General features: G+C 41.8%; 2 protein-coding genes and 2 long non-coding RNA genes across 6 annotated transcripts in view; 2 read left to right on the top strand and 2 right to left on the bottom strand.

The window, feature by feature from the left end:
• Positions 1-2,507, top strand: part of LOC145434849 (uncharacterized) — a 262,689-nt gene extending 260,182 nt beyond the window's left edge. Inside the window, exons 2-6 of one of the 2 annotated variants that reach the window (XM_080312088.1) lie at positions 12-248; positions 311-384; positions 440-712; positions 1,701-1,872; positions 2,221-2,507. In XM_080312088.1, coding sequence (XP_080168214.1) covers positions 12-248; positions 311-384; positions 440-712; positions 1,701-1,872; positions 2,221-2,342 — 878 coding nt within the window. In that variant the 3' untranslated portion in view covers positions 2,343-2,507. The remainder of the gene's footprint in view (positions 1-11; positions 249-310; positions 385-439; positions 713-1,700; positions 1,873-2,220) is intronic. The other variant, XM_080312087.1, reaches the window with a different exon arrangement.
• Positions 1-24,468, bottom strand: part of LOC145434839 (uncharacterized) — a 249,143-nt gene that overhangs the window by 89,970 nt on the left and 134,705 nt on the right. The window lies entirely within an intron of this gene.
• Positions 11,309-12,783, top strand: LOC145435705 (uncharacterized). Its single transcript, XR_013913965.1, has 2 exons — positions 11,309-11,947; positions 12,542-12,783. It is a non-coding gene; the product is annotated as an uncharacterized LOC145435705 (long non-coding RNA).
• On the bottom strand, positions 12,721-13,722 carry LOC145435704 (uncharacterized). Its single transcript, XR_013913964.1, has 2 exons — positions 13,066-13,722; positions 12,721-12,904 (listed from the first exon to the last, which is right to left on the bottom strand). It is a non-coding gene; the product is annotated as an uncharacterized LOC145435704 (long non-coding RNA).

The raw sequence follows: 24,468 nt of genomic DNA, 5'->3' as shown, positions 1-24,468 counted from the left end.
ATACTTTGTAGATGATGCTGTTCCTTCAAAGAAAAAACGTAATCCAAGTATTCAGACACAAGGCATGCCTATACCAACTCCAAGAGTGCGGTCACCTGATTCTGGCGATGAAAGTGTGACAAGCAAGAGTGCTCTTGTTAATGATGCTTCAAATGCAAGTTTGCCATCATCAAGTGAGGACAGTGTTCAAGAACAGCATGATCCCAACATTGAATGTAGCGGCCAGTTGCAGGAAATCAACCAATGCAGTAAGGTCCTAACACTTTGATTCATTCTCGAATTTAAGCAATAGAGTTGCTCTATTTTCCAGACGATCCTTCATTTGTAAGCAATGTTGAACTGCAAAATTCTGACTGTCAACAACAAGGCCTATCACAAAGTATGGTAAGTTTATCGCATATTATCAATCCAGTTTTCTTGAATTCAAATAATTTTTAAGCTCCTCCATGTTCTTCATCAACTCCAACATCTGCACACAGTGACCACTCAATATATTTCTCTGATGCGTAAAGACATCAAAGACATCAAGTTGCAGATGAACCAGATGATGGATCTAATTAAAGGTCACATCATCAACGACTCAAAAAATAAACACAGTACAACAGCCCCAATCTTGCTTGAAGATCTTATTGAAGACCCCTGTCATACCGTATCTCAGCTGGAACAACTGGAAAAGAACTTGACTGACGGCGATTGCAAGAAATCTGAACTGGTATGATTTTGTCGATTAGAGCAAACTTAGCCGGAGTATCTAACCCAGGGGCAGGCAGCATACGGCCCGTGAAGTGATTTTGTCCGGCCCGCCGACAGTTTTCTGTCCTACATGATAATGCCCCGCCCCAGTTTGCCGAGATTCCCCACTAATTCCTTACAACGTCAAATTTTAGTGACTATGTTATTATATTATACGTGTATGCGCAGCGTTGTGAGAGTGGCGCTTACGCGTAAGTTCGTTGAAGCGAGAAGACTTGCATTATCGGCATTGACGATGCAATCAAACCTAATGTGGTCTGTGGTAATCATGATTTTTGTCGACTACAATGGTCAGCAGGCTGATATTTCCTATTTTTGATTCCGTAACCGCCGACTTGTAGCACGGCACACTTCTAGGTTTTTGTAAGGCATGCTTATGCCAGGGGCGCCAACTCAAAATGGGTTGCAGGCCACTTTTCGAATGGGTTGCAGGCCACTTTTCGAATTTGGTAGAGGACGCAGGCCGCATGAATTCAGTATCGAGATTGCCTACATGACAATGTTATTCTCAAATCCACATTGTATTCGCCATTATCGGCGAGAAATGGCTTTGAAGTGACATTGCTGTCGTTAAAATACATTCATTAAATACGATATATTCCTTGTGGATAAATGGACGAATAATGCATCGATTCAGCAATCCGGTGCCCAAGTACTTAATTTTCCTATATCCGAGGCCGACTGGAGAAGTTGCCCACCCTGATCTAACCTCTCGTCAAGATCAACGTTCCATCAAGTTATTCGATGTTTATGCAGGCGCGTAGCCAGAGGGGGGTTTGGGGGTATAATCGTCATTTATGCATGTACTTTACCATGATGAATTGATGCTATATTAGTGAATTCGAAAAATATCGAAACCTTACTTATTTTTTGGGCTGATCTAGTTATTTTTCATTCGGGTACACACCACTATCGTAAGGCAGAGCCATTTGTATTTTGTACTACAGGTATCTGCTTTGAAAGGACTTCACGGTGAACAATTGGCTTCAACGGTCAGAAATATCATGATAAGCATAGCTGTAAAAGATGTGTGGCAATTGTTCAGCCTAAAAGGTCAAAGAAGCAAAAATGGACAAAAAAGAAGTTTTCAAAATTTTAATCTTTACAAGACTATTACACGTAAGTTGTTACTGATATTACAATCGAGATTACAAAACCCTCGATAACAATGCCTTCGAGAGCATTTTTACAGAGTTAAAGTATTTTGCTTTCCCTTCTTGTGAAAGATCATCGCAGCTAAATTGCAAATCGTTGCTGACCACACAGCCTTATAAGCCCTCGTTTAAAGTCATCTTTACTGACATTGCCGACATGGCAACTCGGTGTTGAGTCTGGAATGTTTTGAAATACCAATTTTGACACTATGGGGTGATCACATTCGAGAGAGATTGTTACCGCTGGCGGAGATTCCGATTTGCCCCATTGTTTTGTAATGCAGCCCCTGATCTACTTATATTATCTTTGAAGGAGCATGTAAAGTGGCTAATCCTACGGCCGAGAGTACAACAATTACAACCAAAGTGAGACGATTTCTAACTGTTATTGGAGCTTGCAAGGTAATTTTGTTTATGAACCTGACGTCTGTGTGACAGCTGCGTTCTTTATCATATCATTTGACAGTAAGTGAATCGTTGCTACCTCCAGGGCCGCTGCCATTCATCTTCAGAACACTATACCAGTGGTTCTCAAACTTTGACGTGATGTAAGTTAAAAAAAATTTATAGTCATTTAATTTTGTCAAAATTGTTGGTCTTGCTTGCATAAATTTTTTATCATCTCGTTACACTTGCTCAGATTTGGCGGTGGAACCAATGTCTCCAAAACTTTTTTGCCAATTATCTGTCACTCATTTCAAACTCCTTTCAATTCACATTTCTGCACGGGAAGCAAGTTCATCCTCAACTGGTCGCATTCGTACCGCGTGGGGGGCTCAGATTGCTATTGCCTGACCCATGTTCCCTTAAAGCTGCACTGCGCACGTGCGCAATTGCACAGTGCTTAGTTGGTCTCTGCGCACAGAAAAAATCTGAAGTGATGTCATTTTTTTAGTCGTTATGCACTACTGTGAGTTGGTGAGTGTGTGCAGACTAGTCAAAAATTAGAGGGAGCATTGGGTCGGCTATTTCGGTGGCGAAAAATATGCATGGCAAATATGGCTCAATTCCAACGTGTAGATGTCCAATCATTGAGATACAAAATCAGGGATTTGAAACTTCGCTGGTATATATATTAGGTACATTTTACAGCTAGCTATACGGCCGTAAACCAAACTTTACGCTGATTGGTCGAGAGACAATGGCCATGGATACGACGCAGCAACGGAGGACGCTGCATTTACTTCAACATATAGTCGGCACTACGATGTATTCCTATAGCCGTGTAGACTGTATAAAAACGACAAGATTACAGTTAAATGTTTATTTCTTCATCAATAATGAAATTAGGAAAGGAAATAAAATATTTAATAACATATACTTAAATATAATGCCGAAATACTACTGTGTTTATGAATGCAGTGCCACCAATGGCAATGAACTGGGGAAGAACAGATCTTTCCATTCATTTTCTTCCAACGCAAAGGACAGAAAGGCTTTGGAAGGCAGAGGATAAGAAGGCAGGACTATTTGTGGCATACATTTGGGCCTGAATTTGATGCCAATAAGAGTGATTTACTTGTAATTATCTAGCAGCAGTCAAATAAAAACTCCTTTCCTGTGATTTCTGCCCAAGTTCAAATTTCATGAACTCATTGCATGTGCTGTTACGATACCTCAAGCACACCAGTGCAGATGAGGTCTACTCAGCTAGAATCACTCTATCATGTGAAGCCCCCAGATATCCATATGGAAAAAGAACATGACCAATCTTTGCTACATTCACATGCGTGATGCTTAGTAGTCTTGAATGGCGCTTTCTTCGTGCAATAACCCCCACAATATTGAATACCTGTTCATACTGTACTGTCATTGAAGTGATTTGAAAAGAGATGTTGCATATGGAGTACCTGCTGTCTTGTTCCCATCTAAGCAGTCAAAACCCTACCAAAATTGCTACTTGTGAGTCGAAGAGCCCTATATGTATTTACCCCATTCTGCACATCCTCTCTGTTCTGATGTTCTGGGGGCTTAGGTAGCTAATCTGCATATGACTGACTTCGTTGGCTTCTCACGCTAAGATTCCGGTGATGGATTTGAAGATTCCATTTCAAGGCTACACGATGGCGATTCTAGATCAGGATCACCAGATGACAATGTAAGATTTGCATGTGCAGCATCCACAACATTGCAGGAAGACAGTTGACACGGCATGGAGTTCAGGGTCCGCCTCTTTGCAATGCGCATAATCTTCTTCTTCACCACGGAGATTGCGACTGGGAATCGCACCTCTCTTTAGACGTGACTGTATTGGTATATCTATAATGCACTAGCAGCAAAATCTTCCTTGCAAAATTGGTGGGAGCAAATTATTATTATTATGATTATTGTACACAACAGTGGTGCTTTTAGCCTGTTTAAGGCTTTGCGCTCCACGACATGACAGTATTCGAACTGATCAATGCATTTATTCTTGTCTTTGACATTCTTTCCACTCTCTCATGCATCGGCTCGCGATTCATCAGCTCTTTAGCTGCCGACTTGTAGCTCGCCTCACTGTGATTTCTGGGCTTTTTAAGTCAGTGCAACTGCAGTGAGGTCGGCGATGCTGCACTGCAGTGAGGTCGGCGATGAGGAGTAAATGAAGCTTGTGGAAGTAGGTTTGAAATCCTGCCTTCTTACTCTGCATTCCCAAGCCTTCCTGACCTTGGCGTTGGAAGGAAATGAATGGAAAAATCTGTTTTTCCCCAGTTCATTGCCATTGGTGGCACTGCATTCATAAACACAGTAGTATTTCGGCATTATATTTCAGTATATGTTATTAAATATTTTTTATTTCCTTTCCTAATTTCATTATTGATGAAGAAATAAACATTTAACTGTAATCTTGTCGTTTTTATACAGTCTACACGGCTATAGGAATACATCGTAGTGCCGACTATATGTTGAAGTAAATGCAGCGTCCTCCGTTGCTGCGTCGTATCCATGGCCATTGTCTCTCGACCAATCAGCGTAAAGTTTGGTTTACGGCCGTATAGTATCCCGTTCGCCAAAGAAATGTTTGAAGCTGGCCCAGAACGATAACGATGAGTTATACGATCTTCCAGGGCCATCACAATTCAAACACCCAATTAGGGGAGCTCGACTGAACCCAAAATTACTTTGTTTGTCGTTTGTTGAAGTAGATTTTTGTCGTGCTTTGCGCGATTTTTTGTCCCTGTAGGTCTACATTTAAATATGATTAGTAAGATAAAAAGGTGCTTATAATAGAGAAATATGCAAATTGGTGGTGGCGATTACCACACATTGAAAAGGACTACGACTCTACTCTGTGGTAAGAGATGGGTCTCAAGAACATTTTCAAACCCGAAAATGGGCCACGGTCAAAAGATGGCTGAGAACCCCTGGTTTATTAGCTTCTATATGTTGGAATTAAGCCAAATTTGGCGCACAGAGTTAAATCGACAATTTCGTCGAAGTAGATGGTAAAGTTTGACTTGGCTGTCACACTCCAGCAAGTTCGTCGTGACTTCCTAAAGACGGTTCGGAATCCTTGGATGAATGTGACTTGACATGACCGTCCCACATTACTCACAAACAAACACATAATGACTATTGCTCTACTGCTAATCAATCAAAGTAATCAATTTATTTATGTTATAGGACGACGATATAGGAGAAAACAAGAGCAAGACTGTTATCGATGAGGCAGAAGTATTGGCTGAAGTGATTGCACAGTTCTGTATCAAGGCCCAATTCTTGCTAACGTATTTTCTTCATCCATGTTTTTTTTTTCGTGTTTTGTACTGATTTCATACAGAACAGAAAGCCATATACATGCTGATTTTTAAAATTGGCAATTAGTTTTCCTTCTGAACAAAAAAGGCCTACCTCTTGCTGCCTACTTCTTGCTAACGTATGTTATGTCAGGGACTATTATTTTACCTTCATTCTTCATCCATTTTTTATTCCAATTTTTCGTCGAGGTCTAGTCCAGTGCATTTTTTTTGTATTTTGAACTGGTACAATACAGAACAAAAAGCCATACATGATTTGTAAAACTGAGGATTCGTATTCGTTCATGTGTGAAGTCCAGCATATAGCAGGTTTAGCCAACCAGGGTTCAGGGTCACACAGGGTCGAATTGTACAAAAAATATCTTATAGGATATCGTTGAGGATGTTAATCACGATATCTTTGAGGATCTCCATCAGGATATCTTTGAGGATGTTTATCAGGATATCTTTGAGGATGTCTATCAGGATATATCTTTGAGGATGTCCTACAAGACATCCTATATATATCCATTTCTGTCGACAAATGTATATATTTTGGACTTCATTGAAGGACATCTTTTGAACTCATGGAAGATGTTTAAAAAATTTTAAACATCTTCCATAAGTTTTGTGTTTGCTGGGGATATTCATGTTAGGCGATTCTATATTGCAGACAGGAGGTCACGAAATAGCATCATGCAATTGCAACGAAGTCATACCAGTGGGTTCGCCCGCCCGATTATGTTCAATTATTAGTTACGGGCCCTACAGTTTCCAAGACACCTCACAATGTTCGCTTTAAGTTTTGATGAGTCTGCGCACACTCAACAACTCACTGCGTTGACCGTTGGACAATAGTGCGTAACGACTAAAAAAAGCTCATAACTTCGGATTTGTTGTGCGCAACGTAGATTTTCTGTGCGCAGAGACCGTGTCAGCACTGCGCAGGTGCGCAGCTTAGAGGGAACATTGCACCTCACTCAGCTCTACCGGTAAATCACATAACGTGAGCAGAGAGGACAAGAAATTGATAGCAATATATATGCAATCCCCGATCTTACTGACCGATTTTAACATGAATTATCGAAAGTTTTCGCGCTTCGCACTGGCTCGCTGAACAGTACAGCTGATTCCGTGGCAAAAGCGAACAACGTGATGGGGGGGGGGGGGGCGGTCGATTTATCACCCTATGGGAGCCCAAGACCCAAGTTTTTTCGGGGGCCTGACGAAGTGGCCCGGTATACGCCCGAAGATGGTATAATTATTATTGAGGGGTCCTTCCTTTTCAATCACACATCACTCAGCTTTACCGATAAATCTGTTTACGTGAGCAGGGAGAGGATAAAAATTGATCTCAATTTACATGCAATTCCCGATCATATTGACCAATTAAATCATTAATCAGTGAAATTTTCCGCGCTTCGCGCGTATAGGCCAGAATAGCTGCCTCAGTAAATGGGCCCTTCATGTAGATAGCGGACAGCCGAATGGGGGTCTGGGGGTCAGTATCAGCATATAGCGGACATCCGAATGTGGGACTGGGGGTCTGGGGGTCAGTATCAGCATATAGCGGACATCCGAATGTGGGACTGGGGATCAAGTCCCCCGGAAGTTTGGTTTATCACCCGATGGGGGTCTGGTGGTCAGTATCAGCAAATAACGGACATCCGAATGGGGGTCTGGGGGTCAAGTCCCCCGGAAGTTTGGTTTATCACCCGATGGGGGCCCAGGACCAACGTTTTTTTGTTTGGGGGGGGCTGACGAAGTGCTGTTATGGCCCTGGTAACGAATAATTGTACCTACGGACACGCCCGAATATGTTTAATTATTAATTACGTGCCCTTTATTTTCCTTTACAACAGCTCACTCAGCGCTACTGGTAAATCTGATTACGTGGGCTGAGAGGATAAAAAGTTTGTAGCGACTTACATATGTAATTACCACCTATTCATTCATGCATTGTAGAAAATTTTGGTACCTAGGGCGACCGGGCCACACAAACTTTGCTGACCATCGAAATCACGCTATGGGGTTCGTGGGGGTTTTATCATCAGATTACGAAATATTCTTGTCGATCATCGATGGTCCGTGTCGTTGTGGCTGGTCGATGAGGCACATCTGCACCTAGAACATAAAATATTGCAGCAGTATATGGTGCACTTGACAATCATCGAACTGGGGAAGTGCAACTGGCAACATTGCAACGACAGCAATTTTTAGTCATATTGTAGAGCTTCGTAATTGTCTATTACTAAACAATTTGTATACTAGTTATTTGAATTTAGTCGCCAGCACAAATTTTTGTTTTGACAATATGAAATATCAAGCATTGACCCCAACAACACTGCTGATACTGACATGCTCAAACTCATCGGGATCACAGATGATACTTGCAAAGTCACGAAGTCTAATTCTCAAAGCCAGTTAGGAGCCTATAATTAGAGTGCTTGAATAAATCTACCAAGGATCTCTGCTAGTATAAATTACAACATGCCTCTAAACTTTCATACCGTATGTAAGATTCAGCGAATAATTTATAGCATTGCTATTTCCATTACCTCTCGATTCACTGGCAATCCTGTCTACGTCGGCAAAACTGAACTCTGGAAGACCCGTCAACAAGTAAGAAAATACAAGCTCCATACATTGCTATGTATAAATTGTTACTGTTACTAGTGACATCAGAAGAGAAGTCAGCAGCAGTTCAGTTAAAGCAAAAATACAGTCCCACGCTAAGGCTTCTCAAACAGCCATAATGAAGAAGTAGGGTCTGGATTTCGCTAGCAATGACATGAAATCAGGCATTAGTAGTGTTGCAATAACCAACAACTCATGCATCCGCAGTAACGAGTCGCCATAAAGTAGGCTTACCAGACGTCCTCTTTTAAGAGGATTTGTCCTCTTTTTTGACTTTTTTGAAAGTGTCCTCGGAGGCACTGGCGTAGCAGCATGTGCTGCCGCCCCTGGCTCTCGCTTAAAATGCCGCCCCACTAAGTAGACCGCAGCAAATTTCGACATAGATTCATGTTCAAGCAATCTTTTCAAAAAAATATTATTACAAATAATATGCCGCGTCTCAGCCTCAACGTTAATAACGCAAAAAATAATAAAGACAAGAAATAGCGAACGAATGTATTTCTTAATTAACACTTGTATAAATTTAAGCACAATCTGTCAATCTGACAATTATAACCAACTTATACAGTTCCTAGGACCGGTTTACCTTCACAGCTATCTCGGTCTGCTGTACCAAATCGTAACTAGGGCTGGGCACAATGATTCGAGTACTCGGATCTGATGATTCAAGTCGAGTAGTAAAAGACGATTTTTTCGAGTACTGAAATTATATCGCCATTGATGATTCCTGCCGAAATCGCCTATTAGAAAAAATCCTGTTTCGCCTCCAAACCGGTCACTGTCGCCTGGCGGCTCACCTATTCAAAATAGGTTGCGCCGACTCCCCCCTTTGTAATGTGTGCTACGTCCCCGACACGGTTGACCACATACTCTTGCATTGCGAAAAATATGACTTTCACCGAACATTTCTTGCCGACGCATGTACCACGCTCAATGTACCGCTTACTTTAACCAATTTACTTACTATGCCGCAATTATTTACGCCGGTCGCCGAGTTTATTATTGCATGTAACTTGTATATATAGTTTGAAAGTTTATATAGTTTGAAACTTATTATAAGCCTATGTCCCAGAGCACTAAAACTCGATCCTTGATAACATATTTTGTCCGTGGTGCACAAGGCCGGAAACGGCGACACGCGCCACTTAAAACTCATCATTAATAATAATAATAATAATATCGCCATTGATTTAAATTTATCTACGATAATATAGTTTCGATACTATACTGTGGAAGCCTTGTAACATTGATTGGCCGTATCGCAGCATACAAAACATGTAGTGTAAAGATCTAAAGTTTACTGGAAATAACACGTTTCAGAAGTCATGATCACCCCTCAACATTGTCACAAACTGCAATGAAATCAGTATGGTCGAAAAAATACCAAAGCATCTTTAATGTGATGTATAACAGGCATTATATTCTTTGTGGTGGCATAAAAGGTACATATTTGAACTGTGACATATTGCATTCTGTTTTGACCTCATAACGAGGGATACTCGAATATACTCGACTCGACTCGACTCAAAGCATGATAAGTGATTCAGAATCGAATCACTCAGGTACTCGATTTTGCCCAACCCCAATCGTAACACAGAGTATAGATCCCTATAACCTACGGATAGATGGGCAACTTAGTTGTCACACATGAATTGTCCACGACCCAGACACTACTGATGAGACAGGTAAAAGCAGCATAATTGGTCATGGTCATCATATGATTGGCCAGGCCCTCCGTGCGGTCAAATTTAACAATACTGATCTTAATCGAAAGCTATCGTTGCCCTGATTCCGGAAATACAATTTGAATGCTGGTCTGAAAATCAGCAATATTCCGATTAATCGCTCGATATAATTTCCCTTATCATGGTCGATTGGTCATTGTGTTGCGTCGCCCCGATTGTAAGGAGCAATCGGCCTTAACGGCTATTTTGGAGTGGTTCCATTGTCATGTTAACATATTCGAAATCAGCGCGACACTAGCTTTCGATTGAGACCAGTCGGATTAAATTTTAGCTCACGGGACGCCAGCTATATAGGACTACCAATTACGCTGCTTTTAGCCGACTGTGTAGTGTACACTGTGCACTCGTGTGCACTTTGCAGCCTCATTTTGCCGCCCCCTGGGAGCCTGCCGCCCCTGGCGCAGAGCCAGAACCGCCAAGTGGCTGCTACGCAACTGCTCGGCGGACGCCCTTTTGTCCTCTTTTTTGAGATTTTGTCCTCTTTTTTGAAAATTCAGGTCAGATTTAGAGCAAATTGCGAGTGATATGCAGCTCCGGCGGATATTTCGGAGAGAAAAATGGTATTTTGAGCTCTGAGCGGAAAAGATGACTTTTTTTTAGTCAGCCGATCACAAAGTGGGAAAAATTCACCGGTTTTTGAGAATTGTACTCCGTCTTTGCTAGTTGCAAATTTCTGAAAAAATGTCCTCTTTTTAGATTTCCAAAATATAGTAAGCCTACATAAAGCGAAAAGAACTGCAATATTTCTGCACCCAATGGTAGCCTTATGGAAGCAAAATTTCGACCGCCATCCCTTCCTTCATAGGGGGCGCTAGAGCGGTGAGAATCGTCCATTCTTCTCAACTAAGTAGTCCTTAAACGCCTAGTAACACTTAACTATAAACCGATCGGTACTCAGCGTTGAATGCGCGCCAATTCTCTCTGCTCAGTTAAGTATCGATTTCCAGACGTCATTTTCCAAGATTGTGTTGCCAGATTATTTTCGCCTTCCTCCTGACACGCGTGGATGATTTTGTCATGGCAACGTGTCGGTGTCGTCCAATGGGAGACATTCACATCCATGGTCAAACCACTAGAGGCGCGCCATTCCAGTCCGTCTTTCGTCACTGAGATATAATGTCTACTATCAATGGACGGTCTTTCCATCCTTGCAACGGAGAATACGTTTTATCAAGCAACAATCGTGCAAAAAATACCAAACCATCATTTTGTTTAAAACGGGGTAGTTTTTTTTCATAGATTTACAGCTATTGTATTTCTAAAACGGGCTCAATACAGACCGTTCGCCCCATTTTTAAAGGTCAACTGCATCTTCAAAATGACTTCACCTTATTTCGTACATTATGTGGTTAGGAATGTGAATAAAATAATGAAAATTGAAATTACCTGATAGTTTTCAAGTAATTTAAATTACAAATCGAAATTCCGGAAAACGGAAACGAAATCACCCAGCCGTGAAATGACGTCAAGTAGTTGACACAACAAAAGTCCTTGTTATTTCTGTTGGCTGTTAGGTTGGATTATTGCTTAAATTTGCTGTGGATTTGGGTCTTTGAGTGGGATCGTGAAAGCTGTGAAGGAGATAGTTCATGGAGTCAGATGTTATGTCGCGTATGGTTGGTTCAATACGCAATATTCCGTACCTACAATGCATTGACATCGCTGCCAAAACCCATCCATATACCGACAGGCGACCGGACCAAAGTGCGGACTTATAGACAACCAAAGGCAGAGTCATTTTCAAATGCGAATCACTAACAAGTATCTTGCTTCAACGAAGTATCCGATATACGCAACACGCAAGAAAACTGACTACTGAACACGGGCAACTCTTGCCGACGTACTGCAGTAGTGCCGTTCATACTTCATTTCTACGCACCAGTGAAATTCTGGTAATGTCAGAGGAACGCACTTCTAAAGCTATACAAAGTGTCCGAAATCGGTAAGTGAAAATGTACTGTGTCAGCTATAGTTTTGTAAGAGTGTAACTAACCGCTTATAGTAGTATTGACTGTGGTATGGTAGTCATCGAAGTATTATTATTGTTCACACTCACGTGCATGTGCAAATAACTGAAATATGTATGCCTTGAAAAACTTGTAAGTAGAAAAAACACTTGAAAATCAATTAAAAAAAGATCTATAAATGCATTAGTTAAGAAAAGGGAGTTCATAACCTGCTGACTTCATGACGTATAATGGTTATATATCGCTGACCTCCTATTAATGGAAGAGTTGCTATCACTTTTGAAAATACACTTCTTTTTGTGTACGGTACATGTGCGGTCATGTAATCATATTAGTTACTTTAGTTATTGAATGAGGAGTGTCAGATATCTGTGACTGAACCTATCAATATTGACCGCTCAGTAAAAGATGAAAACTTATCACTGTCATCATAATAGTCGTAAAGTTAGGTAGGATGCAGTTGGCAATCCTTCATTTTTATGATACTTCCGAACAGCATTTGGTATAGGCCTACTGCCTTCGATTCGACTTTGTTATAAAACTCAGTGATATTTTTACTCCTGCTCTAGATTCCTGCAATGATGAAGTTGACGCATTCATTAAAGCAAGATCAGAAACGGCCGAGTCGACCAAGTCTATTGTGATGATTCATCCTCATTCGACTAACGGCATCGTCAAAATTAGTTGAAAGAAGCTATGCTGGACACAAAACTCTATATTTCTCTCCCTGACACAGTAGTACTGTTGATGGATTGGTTATGTTGCATTTATTATTTTCAATACAACTATTCCTTCACGAAGCATTGTAAAATTGAAATCCTTTGTAAGTACTGGATTTGATCGGATGCGCAGACAGGATTTTTCGTTGGCTTTTGTTGCAGAATCCCAGTGGCCAGCAAACAAAATTTCCGTGTACAGTTTTTCTCAGCTTCCTGAAAAGCGTAATTGTTGTGTTACTGACGGGTAGTTATTTGGCACCCGACTCAACATTTCATGTGAATGAGACTCATTCGCTCATGCATCAAACTGGATGTTATAATTATATGACAATATTCCTGTTGATATCTATAGCGAGACAATCTCCAATACATACTACTGATTGAAATCCTGATAATGCTGTGATGCACTAATAATTCATTCGTTGCTCGAGGTACCTGTTTGCAGCACTTCAACTCTCCCCTGATAGTTTGCATAAGTTGGCAACCTCCATCCTCTCAACTGTAATTGATAATACCAAGATTAATAACTGGAAGGAGGTTCTCCACCAAATTACACATACCGGTGTATTTCATTTGGTCTAGACAAGCGACTTAAGCTGAACAAGCTAGGCTGATCATACTATATGTCACTAGCATCCTTAGGTTAGTCATCAATAATCATACTCAAACGACCCTCGTTTTCGGAGCAGCAAGAAGTTCCACTGATATGGGATCGAGCACATCAACACTTGAAACGTGTCCTCGTTTCAACATTACTTTCGTAAGTGAGAGGAAAAAGCATACTTACATTCGACATCTGAGTACTCGGACTCGCCTGGTGAATCCATTACAAGCGAAACCTCCGCCGTAATTAACTAAAATAAGCGCCCTGCTACTGCAAGGCCGCCAACCCTATAGCATACATCTGCAGCGGCCAGAAGAGATGTCAACTACATGACGTCACAATGGACATTCCGCTTTTTCTGTAAACATACCAATATTGGGACTTTCGGTCCAAATTACGGCAATTTCCGATTAGTTTGAAATACGGAAAGCCGGCAATTTCGGTATGAAAAAAAATTCTGAACATGATTCCGCAAAGTTGTCTATGAAGATGCAGTTGACCTTTAAGTACCGGTATAGTCTAAATAATTTGTATCAGTTTGGGGTAGTTCCACGGCCTTGGTCATGACAAGAAATGTTTAATGAAAAGCAATTTCGCAAGCCTCACGGTTAAATTTGTCAAGCAAGAAGTATTTATAATAAAAGTACAATTTTCCTTCATATATATTAGAGAAATTTCCGAGCTTTGAGCGTGAAATAATGCCTCAGTATTGTTGCGTTCCGGAATGTAAAAATCGCATCGGGGGACACCTTTTCCCAAGCGATAAGAAATTGCGATTGCAGTGGCGAGTTGCAATCAGACGGAGCGATAAAGGCCGTATCAGACGAGGCGATGCCGGCCGATAATTTCTCTACTATCATGTGAGAGATCGTTGCACTTGATTAGTTTCGGAAGGCGTTGACCCGTTGCATTTAAACCTGCTCGGGGATGATTGACATCTGAGAATAGGTTTTTTGTTGTTGTACAGTTCAGGTACACTGTACAATGTACTGTACATACTACCGTATTATGATCAGTGATGGGCGGATAGTGATTTATGAGAATCCAAATCCATCCGACAGCTCAAAGCTCTGAGGAGCAATCCTTATTCCGAATACCAACAATCTCATCCAAATACCCATGCAAATCCGAAAAATCTTGTCCGTAATCCAGAAAATCCGAACAGAATAAATATTCCGAAGAATCCCAATTGTGCAGCGGCGCTAGATACATTTAGGGCCTAGAGTTGGCTGGTTTAAATTTCCTTGGACCTTTGACAGAACAAATTTAGAGTGCTACCAGTCCTATAACAAGGGGTACATTGTCCGTTTTGTTTGTCGAGCTGACGATTTTCTTTTCTTACGACTTGAAGTCAAAAGTCACGTCTGGTCAAAATTATCCGGAAACAAAGTTACAACTAGCCGAAAATATTCGAAACTAATTCTGCAATATGGTTATGATGTCTGTCCAATGTGTTCATGCTGCAATGTCTTGTCGAATGAAACCTTCTCTGAACCATGGTAGTATGGTATTTGTAAGGGTAGGTCAAAAAAGTTGAAGGTAGCACGAGTTTTGACTGCCATGATAGCTGTAGAAGAATATGCGCGTGCTGATGCTACTCGAAGTTGGTGGGTGCATCCGATTTTGCAACGCCGGCTTATACTGGATAAGTGGAGCGGCTCAATAATTTAGTACTACATCGCAGTAATTCGTCTCGCAATGCCTCGCCAGAAGGTCCGTCCGCCAAACGGTTTGAGCAAAAGTGACGCTATTCAAGTCTCGACACTGGTTTATATATGGATACGCATGAGCGCATCTCTCACTTCTCTCATCGCCGGCGATGTCGCCGAGTTAATTGACACTGTCAATTAAAATCGGCGGCGATTCGGCCGATGGCAGCGATGATAAAACAAACACTAACGCTCCGCCGACATCGCCTCGTCTGATACAGCCTTAAGGCGACAAAAGGTCTGTGGGAGCCGAACCTTGATTTCGACGTGGTGTGCCACGATCATTTCGCCAAGTCGGATTACCTGCAAGATTGCAAAAGGAGGATTTTGAAACCCGGAGCTGTACCGTCAGTATTTGCTGATCGACTTTCGAAGCCCGTTAACCCTTTTAAAGTCTGCGTCTATATCTGGACCTGGAGCTCAAGCCCAAGCGTCGGTAGACTTCTATCTGTAAATTTTTCCGTATGTATACGTGCTAGTGGGCCAGGGTTAGTTTGTATTGAAATTCAGCAGTCTTCTGATGACAATTTTCATGCACCGACGATTTTACATGAAGAGTTCGGCACAAAATACGCCTGCAGAAAAAAGTAGTTATCACCAGAAATTTCCGGATATTTTTCGAGTGGGAAATATAGTCAGAAATTCTGCCAGAACATCAGAAGTCGACTTGAACGGTATTCTGTGTAATTTTTCACCGTTTCAAACATCAAACCTTATTCTTGGTAGTATTCTGAGGGGGTTTGCTAATTGTGGTCACGCTTCGGTGATTTTCAAGCACATAGTCAAGTTTCTGACCGAATATGAGTCATAAACTGGTTTACTATGCCTGCAAATGGTTGGATACGACAAAAGAAAGTATACTAGATTGTTTCATGCCATTAACTGGGTGGTAGGGCTCCGATTCGGTATTGATATTGAACTTGACCATTATGACCACTCATTGACCACGCCCATATGTAAATTTTTCATGTATTTTTGATTTTTCGATATCTGACGAACCGCGCGGTTTACGGCCATGGTTTACGGCTTGTTCGAAACCAGGCAACGGTGGCTACGCACTGATGCATCATTTTTGACTCTCTGACGCCATCCTGGGGGGTCAGTCTTGAAAAATGAGATCGAAAGAGATTTTTTAGAGAAAAAATTTGTTTATTTAGTCTTATAAAAAAAACCTAGACATGTCTTGGGGTGTCGATCGAGAATGGAAACGGTAGAGGGATATAGTCCGCCCACTTTTAAACTGAAACAGCCCAAATTTAAGTCTTGCTGAGGTCACGGTATGAATTTGAAATGTGATGGTCAGTTTTGCGAAAACTGACCAGATTTCAAAAGGGTTAAAATAAGGTCTCAGTATAATCGCTCAGTCCCACCGTTGAGCACGCAGCCGCAAATTCTAGAAACTGATGACGAATCGTTAGATTTGATACCCATCCAACACACCACTGTCTCTACACAGACAGACGCTTTTGATAATAGAAATCTGACCCTTGAGAGTATGCTGTCCGCACGTCCACAAATTCGCGTGGTTAATTTCAAATCAGACGACAAAGGAATACAATACTTTACTGGCCTTGAGAATTTTGCGCATATGAGGTTGTTTTATGATATACTGTTGGAGAACCCGGAAAAGCCCAAATACCTTTGCTCAATGCTATCACATATGGATCAACTTTTCCTTGTATTAATAAAACTGCGCCTGAACCTTGATCATCCGTTACTATCCTACATGTTTGATATTTCGGAGGCCACGGTTTCAAGAATCTTCAATTCGTGGATTAAGCATTCATATTCGACCTTGAAAAAAATGAATATTTGGCCAACAAAATCAACCATTTTACATACAATGCCTGAAAGTTTCAAAAAGCAATTTCCCAGTACTAGAGTAATAATTGATTCTACGGAAATTCCCATAGAAAAACCCTCCGATATCAATGCGCAGAAACACACCTTTTCGACGTACAAAAATCGAAACACGATCAAAGTGCTTGTTGGAATAACGCCAAAAGGGGCAGTATCATTTATAAGCGATTGCTATGGTGGATCAACGAGTGACAGGCAAATGATTGAGCAATCAAGCCTTTTGCAGAATGCATCCTACCTATTTCAGAAAGGCGATAGTATTATGGCGGACAAGGGATTTTTAGTCCAGGATCTATTTGCTCCTTTTGACGTAGCGATCAACACCCCTTCCTTCCTGAAAGGACGAGCAAGGCTTGGCGCATCAGAGCGAAAATCGGATTTCGCCGTGTCCTCAAAGCGAGTGCACGTAGAAAGAATAATAGGGTACGCGAAGACTTATAAAATTTTGCAAGGTGTTATACCATTCAATCTACTGCCTTTGTGCAATAAGATAGTCTTTGTCTGTTTTATGCTGGTTAATTTTCGTAAACCTATCATGTGATGAGTGACACTAGCCTGAAACACTGAATGGGATATAACGGTCAATCATTCGCGGTTGAATAATATAAAGAATCTGTCGAGCACAATTCTGACTGCATGCTTTCCTTTGTTGTCTGTTCAATAAATTCACAACTTTCCGCCGTCATGTGCGGTAACGACATTGTATATTGACATTTTATCGGCCATTTGCTAGATGTCAGCCAGTTATGCATTGTTATCCGGGGCACAACTGGAAGTGAGCAGCTTGGTGTAAAAAACACCGAGGAGACCAAAGTATAAACCCGGTTAAAATGAAAGATCTCCGGGTCATCACGACCCTTTCATATCAAGCAAATGGGTTTGGGTGTCAGTGACAGTTTTACGGTCGGATTTTCTAATCTTCTCGTCGATCATTGGTCCGCGGCGTTGGTCGATATCGCATATCTGCATCTGTAAAATAATACTATACGACAGCATATGGTGTGATCAACAAGAGGATTGAATCAAGTCCTGTGATCCGGAATGGATAACAGTGTCAGGGTCAGCAATTTTATGCGATATAAAAGGACGCCAATGACTTTTGTAGAAGTCGCTCAATTTTGCCAACAACATGTGTTGAAAAAATGACGGGTCGTAGTGTATTGTCTCTATGTGAAGATCAACAAATGCATATATAACAAAAAAAAACATTTTTTTTCTGGAACATGCCAGTTGCCCCTGAATCTGATAATACCACTTGTTACTTTTTTTCAATCTACAATTGGACGATAGTTTCTCCAGGTATGGGAAGAGGTTGCCAGGAACAATTCGTTCGTTCCTTGCAGCATAAGGACATTTTACTTCAACAATCCAGTCGGAATCGATTTTCGCGTCAGGAGTTGCGGCCAGATAAGGGTATTCGTTATGAATATATAAGCCTACCGGAGTTGTGACAAGACCTGTCGCGGCCGAAAATTCTCGTATGGCTGTTGCTTCGTGTGTACGCCCGTGAATTATTGCATCAGTTCTCAAGTCTGCATCGTCGTAGATGCGCTCGCACAATTTTACCATATTTCGACGCTCTGTTGCTAAAATTACCTCACCAAAATGGGATGCAGTGATCCTCCATTTCCTCTCTCTGACCCATAATGCACAGTCACTCTGCATTACACTCAGTTCCTCTATTTGTTGTGCTTTTATGCGAGAAACCTGCAAAAAATCAACCATTGTCAGGATATGAAGTAGTTAACATGAATGCAGCTTACCATGAGCGCATCATCATCGACCCAGTATTCCGTAAACTTTCTTTCCAAATAATCATGTTCAACAACTGCGGCAGCCAAATTCGCATGTTGAAACAAATACTTGGCAGATATATCGTGATCATTTGCGGAGCAATAATGAAGAATTTTTAATCTGGCTTTTTGATGGAAAGCTGCGTCATAATTTTTTTCGACCTCCTTTTTCCCATTAAAGATCTTTTCGGCAGTTAAAAATTTACCCCCATTTTTCGAGACTGGTTGGTGAAAGCTCTGAAGTTCTTCGGTGCACAATTTTTTTATTCTAGCATTGCCGGTCAAACCACATTCCACTAGCATCAATGCAATGCAGGCTACATGTTTGCATGGCGCATTCAATCCGTCGCCTGCAGTACATTCACATTCGCTGTTCATCAATTCTCCTGACTTGTTACATCTTAATTTGCACCAGTATTTGGCATGACGTTTCATTGATGCCTTGACCATTCCCGTATAAAAATATTGTTCACCAACCATTACCACAGAACAAGCTTCAACGCACATGGCTTCCAGCATTTTCATTCCCTTGGAAACTGATTTAACTTCTTTCACGCCATCGGTCCTACCAAACTTTATAAAATAACTCATGACGAGGGCATTGCTAATGGATGGAATCAATTCGGTTGAAGTGACATATAACCATTCATTGGCCAAGGAAATCGTTCTCCAGCTGTTCGAATAAAATTCCCGCACCTGAAGTCCTCGTTTCTGTCATACGCGCACAACCTGAATACAGATACATTATTTATGTATCACGGTCTGTTATAAAATCATTTAGGACTGTTGTGTAACAGACCATAGGCATGGAGATCTCGATTACAGATTTTTATTTAGTTGTTATCTCATGCATGCGTGGGAAAAATGTCAGTTTTTGTTTTGTAGAATAAGTGTATCAATATTGTTACGGTACTGTTCTGATACCAACCGTTCCACCAAATCACTCTTTCGGCCAGAAGTCCTGGCACCTCTTTTAGACAATTCTGTTTTCAGGCGGTCTACGGTCCACGAGGAAAATGTATTGGCATTCGATGACGTAGAACTCATAATGTTAGTTGATCTTTTTCGAATGATGTGAATAGCTTTAGACTAATCGATGGTATGATGCACTGCCGAGTGCCGAATGCCGATACAGGCTTAAATCACTATAGTTTTCTGGGTAGTGAGAACACTGTGAGATCACAAGTAGGACTGGAATGGCGCGCCTCTAGTGGTTGACCATGGATGTGAATGTCTCCCATTTCGTTCACTGACCACACAAGCAGTTTTACAAGCATTACATGGGTTTCCGTACTTGAAATCTGGATTTTTTTCAACATCATTTTAGTCAGGTCACTTTTCATCATCATCATTGGTTTATAGCAATTTTATCAGTTCAATACACCACAAAAAATGCGATACAACGAAAGGACAGGAAGATGTCGAAGCGACAAGGAGTAGTCTATGGAATCTGACACCCACCTTGGCCTAGGCGATGTAAAGAGGAGGTATGCACACTGAATGAAAGTAAAGAAGATAGTATAGAAAAAGAAAGCGACAAGAAATAGGGAGGCATGTCATGGGAAGCGAGATCGATAGGTCAGTCGTGGTCCGGTAATCTTGAGGATGGACTGTATTTATTCAGTAGTAATTGCGTGTATTTCGACTTGAATGTGGACATGCTCGTCGACTGTCGGATGGCCGGCGAGATACTGTTCCACACATCAGGTCCGGCATATTTGATGGAGCTATGATCTTTTCGGTCGATCATATGATATTTGGACGACGTGGACGAGCGTGTGTTGTGCTTGGGCGCTTTTGATTCCGAAGTAAAGAAGTCATTGAAATATTCGGGGCAACGACCGCAGTGGAACTGATACATAAACTTGGCGATTTCTAGTTTCCGCATATCTTCTATGTTTAGGACGCCGAATCTCTTCAGCAGCGACTTGTTGGATGGGCAGCCAGGCCCATTTGGGGCCCTAGCTATGATTTGGAGTACTTTATGTTGTAGGTTTTGCAGTGGCTTGAGTGCAGTTTTACTGGCAGCCCCCCAGCCAACAGAGGATGCCATAGTGTAACTTCGATTGGATTAAGGATTTAAAGAGTATCAGAAGAACCCATGCTGGCATGAAGCGCCTAAGGCTGTAGAACAGGCCGCACTTCGGTGATAATTTAGTTTCTAGGGACTGAATATGACTTTTCCATGACATGTTCGAGTCCAGTAAAACCCCGAGATATTTGGCATTATCTGTGTTGGAAACGGGCTGACCAGCGATATTAACGGTTAGGTTATTTTTTGAATTTACTGTCAGCAATTGCGATTTCGAGGCGTTTATGCAAAAGTTGTTCTGGGCCGTCCACTCATGGACTTTGGGCATTTGGTCACCAGTCAGGGCATCCAGCTCAGCCGTCGAAGATGCGGAATAGAGGAGGTGAGTATCATCAGCGAACAGTGTGGTGTTCAATGAGGAGGTTTCAAAAATGTCGTTGACATATAAGGTGAAAAGGACCGGTCCAAGTACTGAGCCTTGGGTCACACCACAGGTCACCAGGTGAGGAGAGGACAAGGTGTCTGAGATCGAAAGGTCACTTTTAGGCCCGAAAATGAAGTATAGATTATTAAGATCATAATGTAGTTGCATTGATAGTTATAATCACATTCGAATGGAATATACCCTGAAATTCGTGCTTGGCAGTCTATTGTGCGACTGGGTCTGGGTTTTCCCGTAATATCCCAGTGCGGAATTATTCAGCAGCTGTTGAATGCTACCTAAGAGATACCTACCATCCGTGATTTTTAACTCATACCTGATAACAGTAACTTTTACTCAACTGTTACTTTTCAGCGATATACTATTTTCCTTCTCTAGAACGTGGCTCTTTAAAATGGAATACCAAAGCCGATTAACACATTTAATTGAAGACCGACTCGAAATATTAGAAACAATTGATGAAGAACCGGGAACGTCCATGCGCAATCGTAAGCCTTCCGCACTCACGGACGAGATGCTCTCTTTACTAGGTGATCAACGGTGTTTACTAGTCGAACACCTCTTCTCTTCTTGCAGCATATGCACGAGGATATTCGCCTCGCACTCGTCGAGAGAAATATCACAAATCCTAGGGAGTTGGCCAAGCGAGCCGACTTACTATGGCACGCACGTAGCACACACGCAGAATATGCAATTGACATATCAATAAAGCGCCCAAGTATTTAAAAGACGTAATTGACCCATTCGAAGTCCATTCTGAAATAAAGTTCAAAAGCCGTTATCGATTTTCGAAGGACTCGCCCACTGACGTGATAAATCACGAGTTGTTGTCAGTTCGAGGACAAAGTATACCCCCACTGCTCCAATTTATTGTGGCGTTGCGTTTTTTTGCCAAAGGGCATATACAGCAATCAGATGGTGATTTGAATCGGTATTTCACGCAACACCGCAAGGCGAAGCATACATCGAATCGCTACTGCAATCGCCAATCAAAAGCCGGGTTTCATCCAATACTTCCACGACGATGCTCGGAAGCTCAAATGAAGGTTTCTTCAAAATAAATGGCTTTCCGGGAGTCGTGTAGGCAATTGATTGTACACACATTCCGGTTGTATCACCAGGTGGAGATGAAGCGGGGATATTTAGAAACCGTAAAGGTTTCATGTCAGTCAATGTGCACGTCATATGTGACAGCAACAGGAAAATTTTGAACATTGTTGCCCGGTGGCCTGGCTCTACTCACGACTCCCGGATTTTCAACAACAGTGCCATTAAGGACGCCTTTGGAGTGGGTTGATCGATGGTGTCCTACTGGGTGATAACGGCTATGCCTGCCTGCCGTACTTAATGACACCATTGATTAATCCAACAACTCGCCAGGAAAAGCGCTACAACAAAATGCATATAGCAACAAAGTCGCGGGTGGAGCACTGCTTCGAGGTGCTGAAGCGCAAATTCCTGACCCTCAGCATCCCATAACGAACGAGACTTGACGATTCGTTAACGATCACCATCGCCATTGCTTGCCTCCATAATGCAGCAATAGCAAGGAATCCGTTTCTGAAAAAAGAAAATTTGGAAATTGAAACCCCAGATTTACATTTGAACACTTGCGACACAGCTTCTGGGAGGGCAGTGTGCAGTGGTGGCTTTTGGGGTGGGCGAGGTGGGCGGTCGCTAGGAGGCCCCCCCTCTTTGGTTCGTGCGTTATTTTTTCAGGGATTATAGCGAATAAACATGCAAATCCGTGTACCAAGCAAGAATATGATTCCGTACAGATGTGTCAATCATCATCAAATCTCCTCATTTGTTAGAAAAGTCCCGTATCCCTATAATCAGCATGTCTCTGCATGCGGTAGAATTACTTAGTTTTGTTGTAGTCTATCCTTGCACACATGCAATAATAGATATGGCCGAATCCAGCATCTGGCGAAACCTTGACGCGGTGAAAGATAGCTAATTATAACATATGCGGAAGGGGGGTCTGGGCGGCGGAGCCCCTCAGAAGTTACGATTAGATACTTATAGGGACCCCCGGTAAGTCTCGCCCCCCCCCCCCCATTCATAGGGCCACCACTGGCAGTGTGGCAGGGCTTCATTGCACAACTGTGAGCTGTAGCACAGCATTCACACGGATTTATTCGTTTTCATATTTCCGCAGTTCATTTTGTTCTATATTGCCTTATTTAATTCAGTTGATCAGGTTGTTACGTTACTTCATAATTTGAATCAGACGCGAGTTCAGGCAATAGAAGAGACCAACACGGAGTACCAGGAATGCAACATTTCCTAAGTGCGTTGGGGCTAATAGGAGAAACAAGCATAGAGAGCATACAACAACAAGCATACAAATGGACCAAACAGAAAATAGACGAAATAAAAGCTGGAGTGGGAGAAAATACATTCGCTGGACAAATGGTGAACAGCATATTCGTAGCAGACGAAACAGGACAATCAGACTGGCATGACTTGGAAAACTACAGACAATCAATAATAGACATAATGATGCCAATAGTATCACCAGAAGATACAGCAGAACTAACAGAACTGGGGGATGGATTGACAGAAGATGACACAATTGACCTAAGTGTTGGAGGTTTACCTAATCTCCTCCTCGCCACCTCATCCGCGTCAGCGGTGTCTTACAAAAGCCTAGAGGTGGGCCGTGCTATAAGTCGGCAGTTACGGAAAATAAGAAGAATATCGGTCTGGTGTAAATGACCAATTGACTATAGTAGTCGACAAACACCATGAATACCCCTAAAACAAACAAACAAACTGACATAACAGATGAAATTCAAAACGAAGAAGAATATTTGTACAGAGACGAAGAGTCAGACATAGAATTGAATCAAGAAGAACTGGGGGATGGAAGAACAAATGAAGGGGGGAGGGAATAACAGACGAATGAGAATGCAAAGAGAAGAATTCGACGAATATTGTGATTTAGGATTATCGGAAGTAGAGAAAGAGAACAGAAAAGCAATACAATTTGAAGAATTCACAAATAACGTAATAAGAGAATGGGATAAAAATGAAAGAAGATTACATCAGCTAGGACTAGCAGCTGGAGGAGGAGAAAGAGCACACAAAAAAAGACCATGGCAGACACCACCAAATAAAAAATACTGGAAGGAATAGCAAGAGCACTGCGAGTGGGAATACCAAGGCAATGGCCAAGAAGGGGGTGGATACCAGACAGACCTGGTTATTGGTTGCGTCGTGACGGCAAAATAGAAAAAAGAGGATACCGCTCGAATGTATAAATATCGCGAATCAGAGAAGAGCTGCCAAACGACTCAGAGATGCAGAGGGAAGAGCAACAGAAACAGGAGGA

This window comes from Botryllus schlosseri, chromosome 3, assembly GCF_051294905.1.
Source record: "Botryllus schlosseri isolate E-star chromosome 3, Bs_hap1, whole genome shotgun sequence".
Classification (NCBI taxonomy): domain Eukaryota; kingdom Metazoa; phylum Chordata; class Ascidiacea; order Stolidobranchia; family Styelidae; genus Botryllus; species Botryllus schlosseri.
This window is presented reverse-complemented; position numbering and strand designations above follow the sequence as displayed.